This window comes from Paramormyrops kingsleyae, chromosome 1 (genome assembly GCF_048594095.1).
Source record: "Paramormyrops kingsleyae isolate MSU_618 chromosome 1, PKINGS_0.4, whole genome shotgun sequence".
NCBI classification, from domain to species: Eukaryota; Metazoa; Chordata; class Actinopteri; order Osteoglossiformes; family Mormyridae; genus Paramormyrops; species Paramormyrops kingsleyae.
Genome location: NC_132797.1, coordinates 11,570,917 through 11,585,868, shown reverse-complemented (window position 1 = coordinate 11,585,868; position 14,952 = coordinate 11,570,917). Strand labels below are relative to the sequence as shown.

At 45.2% G+C, this 14,952-nt stretch overlaps 2 protein-coding genes across 5 annotated transcripts in view; both read left to right on the top strand.

The window, feature by feature from the left end:
* Window positions 1-1,938, top strand: part of mybpc1 (myosin binding protein C1) — a 31,984-nt gene extending 30,046 nt beyond the window's left edge. The window contains 1 exon segment of the mRNA XM_072700107.1: window positions 1,649-1,938. Within this exon segment, the coding sequence (XP_072556208.1) occupies window positions 1,649-1,938 (290 nt within the window).
* Window positions 1,939-3,027: 1,089 nt separating this feature from the next.
* On the top strand, window positions 3,028-14,290 carry chpt1 (choline phosphotransferase 1). Of its 4 annotated transcripts, none has more exons than XM_023816872.2 (10): window positions 3,028-3,471; window positions 7,160-7,307; window positions 7,844-7,985; window positions 8,150-8,234; window positions 9,322-9,453; window positions 10,543-10,701; window positions 11,138-11,263; window positions 11,381-11,476; window positions 13,769-13,834; window positions 13,935-14,290. In XM_023816872.2, the coding sequence occupies exons 1-9, from the start codon at window positions 3,232-3,234 to the stop codon at window positions 13,817-13,819; spliced, it is 1,179 nt and encodes a 392-aa protein (XP_023672640.1). In that variant the 5' UTR covers window positions 3,028-3,231; the 3' UTR covers window positions 13,820-13,834; window positions 13,935-14,290. The 4 variants fall into 4 exon arrangements, 3 of the variants coding, with proteins under 3 accessions (XP_023672640.1, XP_023672639.1, XP_023672641.1); XR_011989458.1 differs by having other exon boundaries at window positions 3,029-3,471; window positions 11,381-11,523; XM_023816871.2 differs by having other exon boundaries at window positions 13,769-14,290.
* Window positions 14,291-14,952: the final 662 nt, after the last annotated feature.

The following is a 14,952-nucleotide window of genomic DNA, read 5'->3' as shown; positions in this document are numbered from 1 at the left end:
TTAGTAAAAGTAGAAAAGTGTAATAAAAATATTTACATGATATTAAGACAAAAGTCACCTTCTTAAGATTTTCAAAGTGGCGACAAGGTGCGATTTCACACTTTTACAAGTTTGTTGTCACTGGTTTAGTCACCAAATTAATGTCCCCTGAAACACCTATAACTCCAGTATTCAGACCTAATGAGTTAAATTCCTTTCAGTTTCATAACACACACTTCCAACTGCCAAAATTCGTAACACTAAATATCGACACATTGTGGACTACAAGGCGTTTGTACAAGCATGACGGGTAGACTCAAAAAACAAATGACATCATACGGTGTTTAAATCCAGCACCAAAAATAGATATTAAAGCAGGAGAAGTATCAACACTCCCACAGTAGGTCCAAAAAAAAGGAGGCAAGCTAACGGCCAATTAGCTACACGATCGCTATTGTTCCCCAGGCGTGCTGATCATAGGGTACATAAATTAGGAAAAAACGTGTGGATGTTTGAGCCAAACTCAGAGACACTGAGTGGATTTCCAGTTGAGTCGGTTTGCCAGAACGGCGGAGTCTCGTGACAGTGTGCCGGAATCGGACACTTGGGCCTTGGCTGCTTTAACTATGCTGACCCCTCTTCTTTTCTCTCCCCTAGTCACCAAGGAATTGTGAATGTATGTTCTCATCCAAGGTAAGCTTTCATATGGTTCTGGCATATGAAGCTTATGTCATTCATTCTGCACCTGCCAATAATCCAGCAGATGCTCAGCGACTGGAGTTAAGAGGCAGACAGTCAAAGTCGGTGAAAGGAAAAATGGGACTTCAGGACAGAGCAACAGTGTAGCAAATATGGCTAATGGTGTGCGACCAAATCATGAATAAATGATGTGCTTTTGTTAGTAAATAGTGGAAGAATGCGTGTTCAGTCTCCTGTCCATGTATGCTACACTGTGCTTGTCTTGAAGTGTCTTACCTTAGGGAACTCAGGGACTTTGGCTGTCTGTAGTAGAGGTTGACGTTGAGCCTCCTGCTTGCATAACATATCTGCCCTGCTAACAGCTTTCTGATCTTCATGTAAAGTTTACCATACAAAAGGTGAGTAACCCCAAGACCAGAGTGAACTATACCAGAGTCCATTCTCCTAGCTAAACAAGACAAGAGTCAAATCAAATTCCACTAGAAAGCAAATGAGAGCGTTACATGCATGTCACAATCATACAAGTTGCTTATACCTTATTTGAGTGGAAGAGCACTTTGTATTTGGTTTTACTCACTACTTATCTGTTCATTGGTCCAGAAGGCCAGACTGTAGAACAACTAGATCTTTGGGGGTTTTTGGTACTGAGGGGCTTGCAGTTTTTTTCTGACTAGTGTTCACATATATTCTTCCTCTCACTTTCTTCTGACAAAATTTCTCCCCCCACTATGACCTTCCTCTGCCGTCTGATCTCGGACTGCACAACATCACATCCCGCTGTAATCGCGATTACGTTGCGATGTGATACCGTGCAGCGTAGCCTGATCACTGACCACACCGTAGTCTCTCTTTTTAGTCCACCTACCCCTAACTCAGTCTGAGGTTGTCACCCCCCTAGAGACCTTAAGCTGAAGTGGTCCCTTCTCACCTGTTGCACGGACACTGACTGGGCCTCTCATCTTTCCCCCAGGGGGGATGAACTTCTCTGACCTGCTGCATCGCGGAGTTCCTTTACATCTGATTGATAAGTTTATGAACGAGTCAAAATTGCCTGAGCCAGAGAAGAAGTGATCGGAATACTGGCTTCTGCACTGGAGCTTCACCCATCCCTCCTTCGTCCCAGCCATCTGCAGCCAATCAGGGGCTCGTGGAAGGAAAGGGGGCGGGGCTTCAACACAGCATGCTGTCTGTACTGCAAGAGTGGAGCTTGTTGCCATAGACTCAGTATATATACAGCTGTTTCAGGCCCTGTCTTATTAAAGGCTGATGTTTAACAACTATTTCAAGCTCAAAAGCATGTCAGTGGTGTTTTTGGCAAACTGCTTTGTGTGAGACATGTTTGGTAGTGTGGAAAATTTGAATGAATAGTTCTGATTTCACTCAACAGTGATTTGTACGTGTCAAGGGGAGACTGCGGTAAACGCCCTCATTTGGGAGCTGAATAGAGGGGAAGAAGTTTAAGGAAGGTCTCTTGATTTTTGACAGAAGTCTGTTTAAACCAGCCTCTAGCCAGTACCTTGGTGATTCAGTTTTCCAGTTACTTATATATATATATATATATATATATATATATATATATATATATATATATATATATATATATATAAAATAACTGGAAAACCTTTGTTTTTTTTTTGGTTTTTTTTTTTGTGAGGCCATAGAACATAGTTTACTCAGCCTGGAGATCAGAGCATGCTTTTAACTTCCACACTCATTTGTAATTTATGATTTACTGAAGGCAGATGAATAAAATGTCATGTGTATATATGAGGGTGTTGGAGTGTGTTACTTTATTAAAACTTTATATGTATTCCATAAATAGGATTATAAACGTATGGGGAAAAATAATCCCACAAAAGGTTCTAAAATGATTCTGTACAATGTGAAACAACGAGCAAGCACTGATGAAAAACGCTGGATACGTATTACATGAATGGAGGCACATTTTTTACATTGCACACATTCGTTATATACTTCATTTGTGAGAACATAGAGGCATTGATCGAATTCTGGAAATGAAATCAGACGCCAGTGAACACAATGTATAGCTTATTATTTATTGTAGTTGAATGCTTAAGCAGTCGGTAGATTTCTTTAGCTCGGAGTCACTAGGAATCATATCAGTCTCCAGCGGTCTGAAGCTGAACCATTTCACAGTGCAAGAAGTCTGACCGTGCGGGCGTTACTTATGGACGTAGATTTGGACTTATCTCTCTTGTGGGCGTCATTTATGAAAACTGCCTTTAATGTATTAAACAGCTATCGAGCACGCATCAGTTAAACGGATTTTCCTCTCCAACGACCCCTGTGGCAGATATAGTCAGTAGAAGGCGTGCTTTGGGATTCATATTTCCCGGTCGCATCCTCTTCCGGGCGTGAGTTTCCTGTCCAAGCCGCTCGAGTCTCCAGCCCGGGGAGCACGGATCGCTGGCAGAGCGCGAGGACGCCTTCCGCCGCGCAGCGCCTACATGCGCGACCCTGCACCGACCGGACTGGTGGCGCGTGTTGGAAGCCGCCGGACACCGCAGGCAGCGCGTTAAGGGAGCAGCGACGATGCCATCCGCTGTGCGGCTGGAGCCGCTCTCAGCCCAGCAACTCAAGCGATTGGAGGAGCACAAATACAGCGCGTCGGGGCGCTCCCTCTTCGAGCCGCCTTGTCAGATATACTGGAACTGGCTGGTTCAGCAGATCCCGACCTGGGTAGCTCCCAATACACTGACCATTACAGGGCTTATAATCAACATCGTCACGACGGTTATTCTGGTCTTCTACTGCCCGTCTGCCACGGAGGAGGTAAGCGGTGCTCTGCTTTGGCTCCGGTCACCGTAAACTTTGAGTGGCGCTTTTTGCGGGGGCCCACATGCTCGTGCCGTCCGGCACCGGCGCCCTGTCTCGCGGCGAATTCAGGCATCCCTGTTTCATCACAATGTGCAAACGGCTTGCTGCTTTAAAATGTTTTGAGGAATTATTGTGATAACTGTTGCATTAAATATCTTATTAACATACACCTATGCGCACTTGCAGTTTCATATTATTATTATTATTGGTGTTGTCAGGTTTCAATATTAACTAGCAAACGACTAGCGTGACTAGACAAACTTGGTCCTTCCTTTTCACAATAACGCCTGTGTTATAATCTCCCACCCCGCTCCGCAAGGCCTGCCTGCATGTGTGCGGACTTGTTTGCTCTCTCCGGGCGTTTACCGTGATCGATATTATTTTAACGCACTCGGTTAGCGTATTGCAAACAGCTGAATAGTCACACACCCTACTACGAACTGAGAACAATGTTAGCTTTGTCAGGTTTCCAACACGTCACCCCCCCCCCCCAAGTTATCTCTCGCGCGACATTGTATCGAATAGTTACGATCGACTGGTTTGGAAAGGATGTAACCACCAAACATCCTGGATCAAAGTAAACTGATCAGCTAAACATTGTATAAGTTTGACACACTAGGACTATGGACGCATTCCTGTCTGCGAGTCACCCTTCACTGTCTTGCTCGATCCCCCCGAGATGACAGGTGACATTTCCGTGAGGAGTGACAGACATCACCGCCTGGTCCCCGGCCAGAAGTTACCGTAGCTTTGAACACAGTGAATTTTATCAGAGGACTTGACAGCAAAACAGTCACATCGTGCTGCTTTTAATTAAATATTTTAACGGATTTTTAGATTTTTATGTACTGTGTCACTACGGTTACAGCCAGTTTGTATACATCTAGAGTACATATATATTTACTATTTGGAGTATTGTAGTATAGGTTTTATAAGTACCTAATACCTCTATTTTCTTTTATGTTTACTTGAATTATTTAATATTTATTGTCTTCTATGTATTGGAGATAAACGTCAAGTGAAATTCTTTGTAAGTGTCACCTTACTTGGGTTATAAAGCTGATTAAAATAGACTAAGCATTAAGGTAAAATTAAGTTTTTTTGTTTCTCAATATTTATTACATTATTTGGCTGATTTTTTTTTTTTTTTTAGAAGTGTTTTCGTTTAATACCATATGTACATTAACAGGGTCGGACAGAGACTCTTACAGGGGTGGACAGAGACTCTTACAGGGGCAGGTGCGCCACCGGCCCAGCAAACACAAGATGCCTGTCGGACATTGTCTAAATCGCGTTGGTCGGTCCAGGACCATATCTACATCTGCATGACGTGCAAGTCATGTTCAGTATTTGGACGTCTGACCACGACCCCTTTTGTGTGTAGATATGCAGTTCGATATTTGGACCTCTGGCTGAGAGATTTTTTGGACATTTGTGGACGTGCAGGACAGGTGCAGGGTATCCAAATATTGGGAATTCAGAAGGTTCATAAAAACTTTAATTCCGGCTCCTCAGGGGGCAAGATGTACTTTGAACATATCTTTGCTCAGTGGGGGGAGGGAGGCACTTCCTTTGGGCAATGGGGTCGGTGTCTAGCCCCCCCCCCCCAGCACATTAAGCTGCTGCCTATTATGTTTGCACAAAAAGATATTGTCAGTCAGGTGGTTTATTACAGAGGATCTTTTAAAAGTTTTATAAGGGAGGCAGTGAACGGCTGTAATAAACATCTCCGGTATTGAGGAGCTCTGGGTTGTATTTATTTCCAAGGTTTCATCACCGTTGTGCTGATGGTCGAGTGACATCTTGCCGCCTTACAAGGTTGCATGTCTGGCCTTTCTCTTCCGCGTGCGTTTTTAAGGTGTGCGTTTCTGGGAAGGAGCCGGGAAACGGGAATTGCATCAGCAGACGGAGGATCAGGCCCTGGCAGCCTGAGAGCGTCCATACTGAGGGGACATCTGGACCTGCGGGGCAGACGTGTGCACGCTCACACACACTCACGCATGCACAGTTACACACCTGGTGATGCTCCAGGCAGCGCATGCTGTTAAACAGCCTGTCTCGCTGTCTCTCTGACTCCCCCAGTTGCCTCGTTATGGTTATCTCTGCTGGTAGGCCCTGGTCAGTGAGCTCAAGCCCCTGATTGGCTGTCCCCCACATGCCAATTTTACATGCGTTTTCCTGCCGCATAGTCACTGTTCCGTCTTCCAGCTCTCCGTTACAGCAGCGTAACTGGGCCGAGGAGGTAGATAGGACAGTGGGGGCATGAGTCCTACTTAGCGCCCCTTCACGGCCAACGCTGCGTGGGTGAGTTGGACCTCCGGTCAACAAGGGCAAACTATTCATTTTACCGGCTTGTTCAGGTTCTCGCTCAGTTCGGTCGCCCTGCTTCTGCATTGATTATGCTAGAAAATGCATCATACTTAAGAGGTCTTACCTCTGTAAGTGTAGCTAATTATATACATGCAGGGAATCAGATTTAAGCTTTTTCCAGAGCAAAGCCACAAGATGAATGTTGTGTAGCTGTAATGCCCTTTTTGCTAACTGCATTTCATTACACTGAAAATAAAACGGGCCTCGCCATTTAGCTGGGTCATAAACAGCCAGTTGCATTATATGATTTTGCGGAACTCGCGTGATTGCAGTAGCGTAACAGAACAGGTTGTTCGGCATGCCGGTTGTTTAAAAACAAAAGAACAACAAAACACTCCATGGGCTTTAAGCTTCTGCTCTGCTGTTTGCTCGTCGGCGCCATTATGCCCCCTGACTTTGTCAGACACCCCCTCTTCCCCTAAATGCACACGCCTCCCCTGTGAAAATCCACGTTACGCAACATTCTTTTCCAGGTGGGATTGTGGTCGTCGTATTCCTGTTCCAAACTGGGGTCTTTGAGGAGAATGACAGGAGAGTCCAGTGACAAATCCCTTTTAGCGTGCAATCACTTATACAGGTCATAAACCGCCCTGGTTCCTGTCACTAGGAGGGCCAGTTTTGTATTCCGTACTGGTGCCGGAACACTCCGGATCGTTTTCCTCATCCCTGAGCTCTGCCCGGCCCGACTGCCTCCGCCTTTGTTTTCATCCATTTTTCCGGTCGAATAAAAATCGATTGCCTTTTTCATTTACCTGCGTTTCAGACATTTCTACACCTTTGCTATGGTGACTTATTTGTTCTTTAGTCATTTAGTGAATCTTTCGCGTATTTACTTGGGCACCTTTCTCAAAGGAAACCGGTTCTCCTACCGGCATTTGAACCTGTAATTTCTTGCTTACGAGTCCGGCTGGCTGCCACTCGGTGATGCAATCCTGCTGTACCGTTTACACGGCTGGGAGAGATCATTATGGTGAAGGGATTCCTGCAGCGGGAGCCGCTGTTGGTTGCAATTAAACAAGAGAATGCATTTTGTCACTGGAAATATCATCCGGCTAGAAAAACAAACAATGGAATTTTAAGTATATTTTAAGAAATGTCTCTAGAACATTAAAAAAAAATACATTTAGTTGTCAAAAAACAGGGAAGCTAAACATTTGGCATTTCATTTTTCTTGTTGTTGGTTAATATGTTTATTAACATCAAAGGCTTTGATTGGCCCCTTCCGGCCAATGGGAGAACAGCAGGGTGTGACTAGTCTTTCTCGCTCTCACAGGCGCCAAGCTGGGCCTTCATCCTCAGCGCATTTGGCCTCTTCATCTACCAATCCCTGGACGCCATCGACGGGAAGCAGGCAAGGAGGACCAACAGCAGCTCGGCGCTTGGGGAGCTCTTTGACCATGGCTGCGATGCTGTGTCCACAGGTACCATGTCAGAGAAATGTTGTGGACTTAGCTGATCTGTAACTCTGCCCACAGCTGTGCGTGGAGCAACAGGAGGATTAGACAGTTTGTCTAGGGATAGAGAAGCAGGAGGGTGTAGTGACAGTGTAGCTTAAGTTACGGGATCTCTTAGACACACATACTCGCTGTGCCCTTGAGGGAACAAGCTTGGATAGAGTTTAACTATTTACTTTAGTACAGCAGATGCTTTTATCCAAAGTGACGTTCAGGTTTTGTGGTCAAGTGCCCAACAATGACATCACTGACAGGCATTGGATCTGAATCAACAACCTTCTGATCACAGGCACAAAGTTTTAACATGCCGTCCTTGTAGTCGACGTGACCATTCGTGATATTTTCTGCCAAAAGCTATCCATTTTTATTTGCACGTCCCAGCAATTCATTTTCATATAGCGCCTTTCACAACAGTCACCCCAAGGCACCGTACATGGGCGGCTCCATTATAACATCATTAAGAGAGGAATGGATAACCTTCCCATCTCCTGTGTTCCGCCCAGTGTTCGTATCCGTGGGAACGTGCATATCCTGTGGAATGGGAGTGTATCCAAACTGGATGTTCTTCTGCGGCTTCGTGGGCATGTTCATGTTCTTCTGCGCGCACTGGCAGGCCTACGTCTCCGGGACGCTGCGATTTGGCCTGTAAGTGGAACCCCCCCCCCCTCAGTCATCTCTCCTCTCCCCCCCGGGGCTTGTCCCAGCTTCTCCCTCTCGCCCTGCACATACGATACCCGTTTGCAGGCTCTTCTTCTGTGTCTCCCAGCCCCAGCTTGCTGTTAATCCCCTTCTGTGCTCTCCTCTTCCAGCGTGGATGTGACGGAGGTGCAGGCGGCCATCATGGTGATATACCTGATGTCAGCCTTCGGAGGAGTGGCTCTGTGGGACACCAGGGTACAGCCTCTGTCGCCTCTCTCTATCTCCCCTTTCTCTCTCACACTCTTTCTTTCTCTCTTTCATACATTCTCTCTCTCTCTCTCTCTCTCTCTCACATGCACATGGGCACTGTGGTTGACCTCACATGGGCACTGTGGTTGACCTCACATGGGCACTGTGGTTGACCTCTGACCTCACATGGGCGCTCACCTTAAGTCTGGATCCTACCTCCACCCCCCAGCATAACTGTTTTTTTTTCTTCTTCAAATAATTGTTTTTAATGCTGATTATCCTGAAGAAAGGCTTTACATCAAGGTAACACCACATGCAGTCTGTTTCCCAGGGTTTGTAAGGAAGACCTATTCTCTCTTTCTCTCTCTCTCTCTCTCTGTCTTTCTGCCTCTTTGTCTCTCTGTCCCTGTCTACCTATTCCAGCCTGTCTGTCTTGCTTTCTCTGTCTCTGTGTATCTCTCTCTCTCTCTCTCTCACACACACACACACACACACACACACACACACACACACTCTGGCCATTCCACGTGAAGTAATTAAAACAAAAGAATCACAAACCCTGATGCTCTCCACAGGCAGGCTCAGTTAATAGGATCCCTCCGTTTTTACTTACTTCTAGGCAGTAATTAAACTCTACAGTTACCGCTGTGGGATTGGAAATGAGACCTGAGGCTGATCCGTACCATTAAAAATGTGACACCGTGCAAACCACAGCTATGACTGGTGACCAAAGGTCATGCCCTTTAACGGCTCAGTGCCATTGGGTCACAGCACACCCAGATAAATACCCAGTGTTACACGATTACTCTTTGAATAGACCCTCTGTTTCACTTTTGCTCTGTGCTGCCCACGGAAGCTTCACTAAACTGCACATGGGAAAGCGCCAAGGTAATTATGGGATGCTCTTGTCATGGCAGCAGCTCGCTCATGGCCATGAACTCTTTGAACAGCTGACACGGCCCTCACCTCCCCCCCCCCACATCGGCTTCTCCTCCCATTGTGCTCCGCATGCTTACAGCTTCGTCTGAATACCGGAACGCTTCGGTAACGTCTGCATAACGTCGCCTCAGCCCTCGTGCCTCTTTCTTTACAGCTGCCTGTCATTGGGATAAAGCTACAGACCTTCCCCATCCTGGGAATAATCGGTGGAGCCATTTACTCCTGTTTCAACTACTTCGAAGTCATTATGAATGGTGGAGTTGGCAAAAATGGCTCCACTGTGGCTGTAAGTTCCTACTTGTTAAACTTGATGTGTGTAAAATGATCATGCTTTGCTCAGACACCTCTGTGATTCTGCTTTGCACTGACTGTACTTATTATAACACAGACGCTGTTTGGGTTACATTGGGGTAACGTTCCGATAAACCTATCGTAAGGTGAAAATATTGTAAAGCAAAAATGCACTTGATGCACTTAAAATGCACTTTAGAACACCTAACCTAACAAGCATCATAGCCTAGCTTAGCTTACCACAACATGCTTAGAACACTCACACTGGCCTACAGTTGGGCAAAATCATTAACACAAAGCTTATTTTATAATAGTGTTGAAATACTGTACATCAAAATATCGTAACACGGACCATAGTAACCTGTGGAGCGTCTGTACTGTATGTGTAGCTGATATTTAGCATCTATTTTGCAATGTCAGAGAAGGGGAAGTTTGCTTGGTTTGGGATGGTGACTCAGGGAGGATCTGTGGCCCAGCATCTCTGAGGTTGTGGGTGTGATTCCCAGCTCTGCTCCTATGTGCGCAGCTTGTATGTTCATGTGGCTTTTCTCGTTTGTACTTGGGTTTCCCTCTGCAGTCCAAAGTGTAGTTTAGTTGAACTGTTGCCAGTAAACTGCCGTGTGTGTAGTGTGTGTGTGTGTGTGTCTGTGTGTGTCTGTCTGTGTGTGTGTGTGTCTGTGTATCTGTGTGTCTGTGTCATCCACAGTGTTCTTCTGCCCAGTACCTTGTTTTTCTTGGGATGGGCTCTATGCTCCCTGAGACCCAGAATTTGATGAATGGTTATGAAAAAAACGGTTGTTCTATTAGTTTTTAAGAAGCATAAAATACATGCTGTTGCAGATCACCATGGATTGCCAGGTCAGGAATTACCAAGAAAATGATTGTAGCTGTTTATAAGTAGTGTATTTAAACTGTGACTCGTCAGTTATCAACCTCATTAATCAGTATGACCGACACGAACGAGCTGAACCTAAGGAGGTGACCAGCTGCAGTTAGTGGGGACCATACCTGGATTCATTCTTTCTGCACTATGTTGACACATAACATCTAGCAGCCAATGTCAAGCGCTCTGCAATTCCTGCAGGACACCAGCGTGCTTTCTCCAGGGCTCCACATCAGCCTCATCCTTACTCTGGCCTTCATCATCTTCAAGAAGTCATCCAGTCATTTGTTTGAGCTCCACCCCTGCCTGTACATAATAGCCTTCGGCCTGGTCACCGCCAAGATCTCAAATAAGCTAGTGGTGAGTTGTTTCTCTCCTGTGGTCAACATTTTCTAGATGGTGGTAAGGAAAGAGCGGCTAACTGAACCTTATGACAGCGATTCTCAACCGGTGGGTCGCGACCCAAAAGTGGGTTGTGGAACCATTTTCACTGGGTCACAGATTCTGCGGTTAAAAAAATATTTTGAATTTCTTTTTGCTTTATTATGTTGGAATTTTGTGGTTGCAAATAATGCACAGTGTCATCCCAGAAATCTTGTATAACTAAGCAAACATTGTTTTACATTTAATACACCCCAATGCTCGGAATACCCTTCAAATAAAGTCGTAATATGGGTTTGGGATTACTTCTATTCTGCCACTGGACATATTGATTTTGATGGTCACAGCTGTCTGTGATGTTCACATGATGTCAGCCCACATTGACAGTAATGTCTCCGATGTTCCCCTCCTCTAGGTGGCCCACATGACCAAGAGTGAGCTCCATCTTCAGGACACCGCGTTCATAGGTCCTGGCCTCCTCTTCCTTAACCAGTACTTCAACAGCTTCATCGATGAGTACATCGTCCTCTGGATCGCACTGGTGAGTCATCCTGAGGTCTCCTCTGTCATCGCATTGCTGTGACAGTACAGATGTCATTTGTGGGAGAGACTCTAATGAGGATTTGTTCTCTTGTCTCGCCTTTCCTGGCCCGCACAGGTTCTGTCTGTATTAGACCTGACGCGGTACTGCACGGCAGTGTGCCTCCAGATCGCGGCCCACCTGCGGATCCGGGTGTTCAGCATTGTCCCACAGGTCTACGTCTCCCGTGACTGACTGCTTGCCCAGCAGGAGGAGACCGGGTCAGGGCACAACAAAGGCACCGACCCGCCACTAATGCCCGGGGATCCTTGGGACCTCCACAGCCATAACCTGATCAGCCTCGACTCTGCCGAGTCACATTCGTATTCGAGCAACTACTAAACCAAAACGCGGATTCTGACAGTGCTGGATGTAGTTATGGGATTATGCTTTGCCGTCAGATTTTGTTTCTATAATATTTCAATTTATACTTAGTCTACTTTGTAAGCTAACTAATTTAGAAACAAAACTTGTAGATTAATACTGAGACATTCCCCAGAGCCTTTATCTAGTACTTTTCATCGGGATATTTCCTTGATGGAATACCAGCATCCTCACTGCCTACTTGGGTAGGAGTTCAGAGACTCTGATCCAGTTTAGATATGAGGAATACCTGTCCTGACAGGCAGAGGTCCCTGAGGTCTGACACCACTGCGTTGTTTTGCAGCTGGATGTTGATATTTTACTTTCTGCTGTTTCCTCATGAAAGTACCAATTAGGGACTTTGTCATTTGTGATGGAGTGTGCCATGAGCAAGGTCCACTGTACACTAGACGGCTTACAGTATGCTATGAGTAAGGCTTACTTAACACTAGAAGGCCTACAGTATGATATGAGTAGGACCTACTTTATACTAGAAGGCCTACAGTATGCTATGAGTAAGACTTACTGTACACTCGAAGGCATACTGTATGTTATGAGCAAGGCCTACTGTATACTAGGTGTACAGTATGCTATGAGTAAGGCCTACTGTATACTAGAAGGCTTACTGTATGGCTTACTGTAAGGTTATCAAATGTATTTTAAGTTTCCTTGATTGAAAACTGAGCAACAGTAAACATTCCCGAAATTCCTACCGTTTCTATTCGGATGGGTCTGAGAGAATGAATGACATCATGCTTTGGCTGCTTTTATACGTAAAGCCCCCCCACTCGACGAAAAGCCAGCTGACATACAATGACGTAATGCTAAAATGCTAAAAGTTTCATAGTTAGGAGTGAAACCTGGGACGACAAGAAATGGCATGTGACTCGTCAGATATCGAAATCGAAACTTCTGACAGTTGTGCCCTGCTGCCAGTTGTCAGAGTTTGGATATAGAATGTGTTACATTTTTAGAATGCAGTGTTTCCAGTGAGCATAGTGTATATTTACTGCGGTACGGTGCTTTTAGGCAGAACTCAAAGGCAGCAGGCAGAGAACGGGCTCAGTGTTGGTGCTCATAGGTGTGGTGATACCCCCCTCCCCCCCCCCCCCCAAGCTGCACACTCCACAGAATACTCCTTTTTTTCCTCCCTCTCCATTCTGAGAGCAGACAACCAAAGCCCTGCTCACGTCCCGCATCAGCATGATGTGCCAAAACACCCAGGGGTGACGTGAACGACCCAAAACATGTCCTACGGTCTCCTCCCTAAGGGCTAAACGCGCAAAAACGAATTCGGCAGTAACGCTAGCCAGTTATTCTCCAGCTGGGCGTGGGATCCAGCTGCTGCACATGGAGTCAAATTGCTCAGCTGTTTTGATGCCCAGAACCAATATTTTTTTCATCAGTAGCTCATGAATTATGTAAGTAATATTTATAACGATAAAGCTGGAATTTTTTTTAATAAGGAATTCTGTTCTTTGTACGTCTGCAGTTCTGGCTGCACATACATGTACGTGTAAACTGTATACGTTTGGTACTGAAATACTTTTCGATTACTGGTATCACATATATGTATGTAACAATGTAGGTGTGGTTGACGGTGCTCTTCATGTGACAGTATCGGATCGTCGTGTGACGAGCGACTTTTCCACAAGGGACTGTCTCAGAGGGCAGTGTGTTTAGAAATTTTGCTACCTTTAATAATTTATTAAATAAGTGCTCCGTTGTAAAATAAACTAACACATGTGGACTAAATGCTGTAAGGAATACTTGCAAGTATTTCAAGTCATGATGAGTTCATGGGTGTGTCATGAAGGTCATTTTTGTGAAATGGCGTCCGTGGGGTAAATACCCCGCTTTGCATCAACGTGAAATGAAATACTGCTTTATAGGAGCCTCCCTGTAGTAAGACTTTCATTTCTTACTCATAATAAGAATTAGGCTTGGTCAATGCAGTTGTGTAACACGAGCTATCAACACGTGCATTGCAGCGTGAACAATAAAAGCATGTGGCTTGTTATGCCGTTTAGCGCGTCCGCCGGGGGGAGGGAGGCGAAAACCTCCAGTGTAACTGTAGTAACATCTGTCGTATCACCGATGTAGGAGGACGGAGTCTCCCTGGTGATGGTGAGCCCTCAGAGCAGCAAGGATTGAAGAGTTATGCACATGGTGAGCATCTGCTGTTGCTGTGGAGGGGAAAGGCAGTGGGGGGGGGGGCAGCAAGCAGCAGTTACTGCGGACCTCACCTCTATTCTCCTGGACCCCACAGTCGCACCCTGAAACGGACCGTGACCCAGAAGGACCTGGCGCTCTTGCTTCTGCACATGGTTCTTTTTTTAAAATGTTATTTTTCTACAGAAAACCTTTTGTTGTGTGATTTGTTGCTCGTGCCAAGTTTCGGTCCGGTCAGCAAATCACGGTGCTGGGAATGTAAGGCTTCAGCACATCATTCCCAAATCTCCGTTTTGATTGGCTATTAAGAAGGACTCATTCCTTGTCACTTTCTCCAGATCCTATGCTCACATGCAAATTGTGGCATTTCTCTGACCCTTATTGTGAGATAGCGTTGGTGCTCGTACATTTGATACAGTGCAGAACTTATTAAACGTTGTTTTTTTCTTCGTGGCCCGTTCTTCTGCCGTCCTGATCCCTTTTCCGGACCCCACCTTCATCAGTCCCATCTGCCTTTGCCTGGCTTAGCCTTGATGAAAGGGCTGCGGATGACAGCTTTTCTCCCGTATAAACCGTTTTGCTGGCTACACTGTACTTTCCAGAATATTCTGGTCATTTCATACATGGAATTTCATTCAAAGTTTGTGCAGATTTTAGTGTCACTGAACACTAAATGTATCTCACTTTTATGCCAAAGCAACACTGATCAAATGTGTAGAAACTTAAGTCCCCAGTTGCATACTTTTGATGGTGCTGTTGATGGCTTTTATAATTTAATATATTTAAATTCACTGTAGATTCCACGGCTACCTGACCACCTCAAACACATCCTTTTGTTCATCAAAAAACAATCTGCTTGGGGTACCTAAAATACTCAACAATCATGAATACATATATATGTAAAATTTTGAAATAGATATTATATTGGATTTTTGACTCCATAATGTGTTGAGATGGGTTATAGAACTGTATAAGCGTTCATGTTCCACAGGACTACAGGCAACACACATCTTACGGTTTAATAAATATAATTTTTTGTGGCATGTTGAAGAAAATGTGCCATAACATTTAATTTAATTGGCACAGAAGTTTCTACCAATTATATATAAATATTC

What these genes read in the sequence shown, in the direction of transcription:
- chpt1 (XM_023816872.2), top strand. Translation starts at nt 3,232, where the DNA reads ATGCCATCCGCTGTGCGGCTGGAGCCGCTCTCAGCCCAGCAACTCAAG. An exon ending in TCGTCCTCTGGATCGCACTG is followed by an intron (nt 11,264 to 11,380) that starts GTGAGTCATCCT and finishes TGGCCCGCACAG; the next exon opens with GTTCTGTCTGTATTAGACCT. An exon ending in TGTTCAGCATTGTCCCACAG is followed by an intron (nt 11,477 to 13,768) that starts GTCTACGTCTCC and finishes TCACCGATGTAG; the next exon opens with GAGGACGGAGTCTCCCTGGT.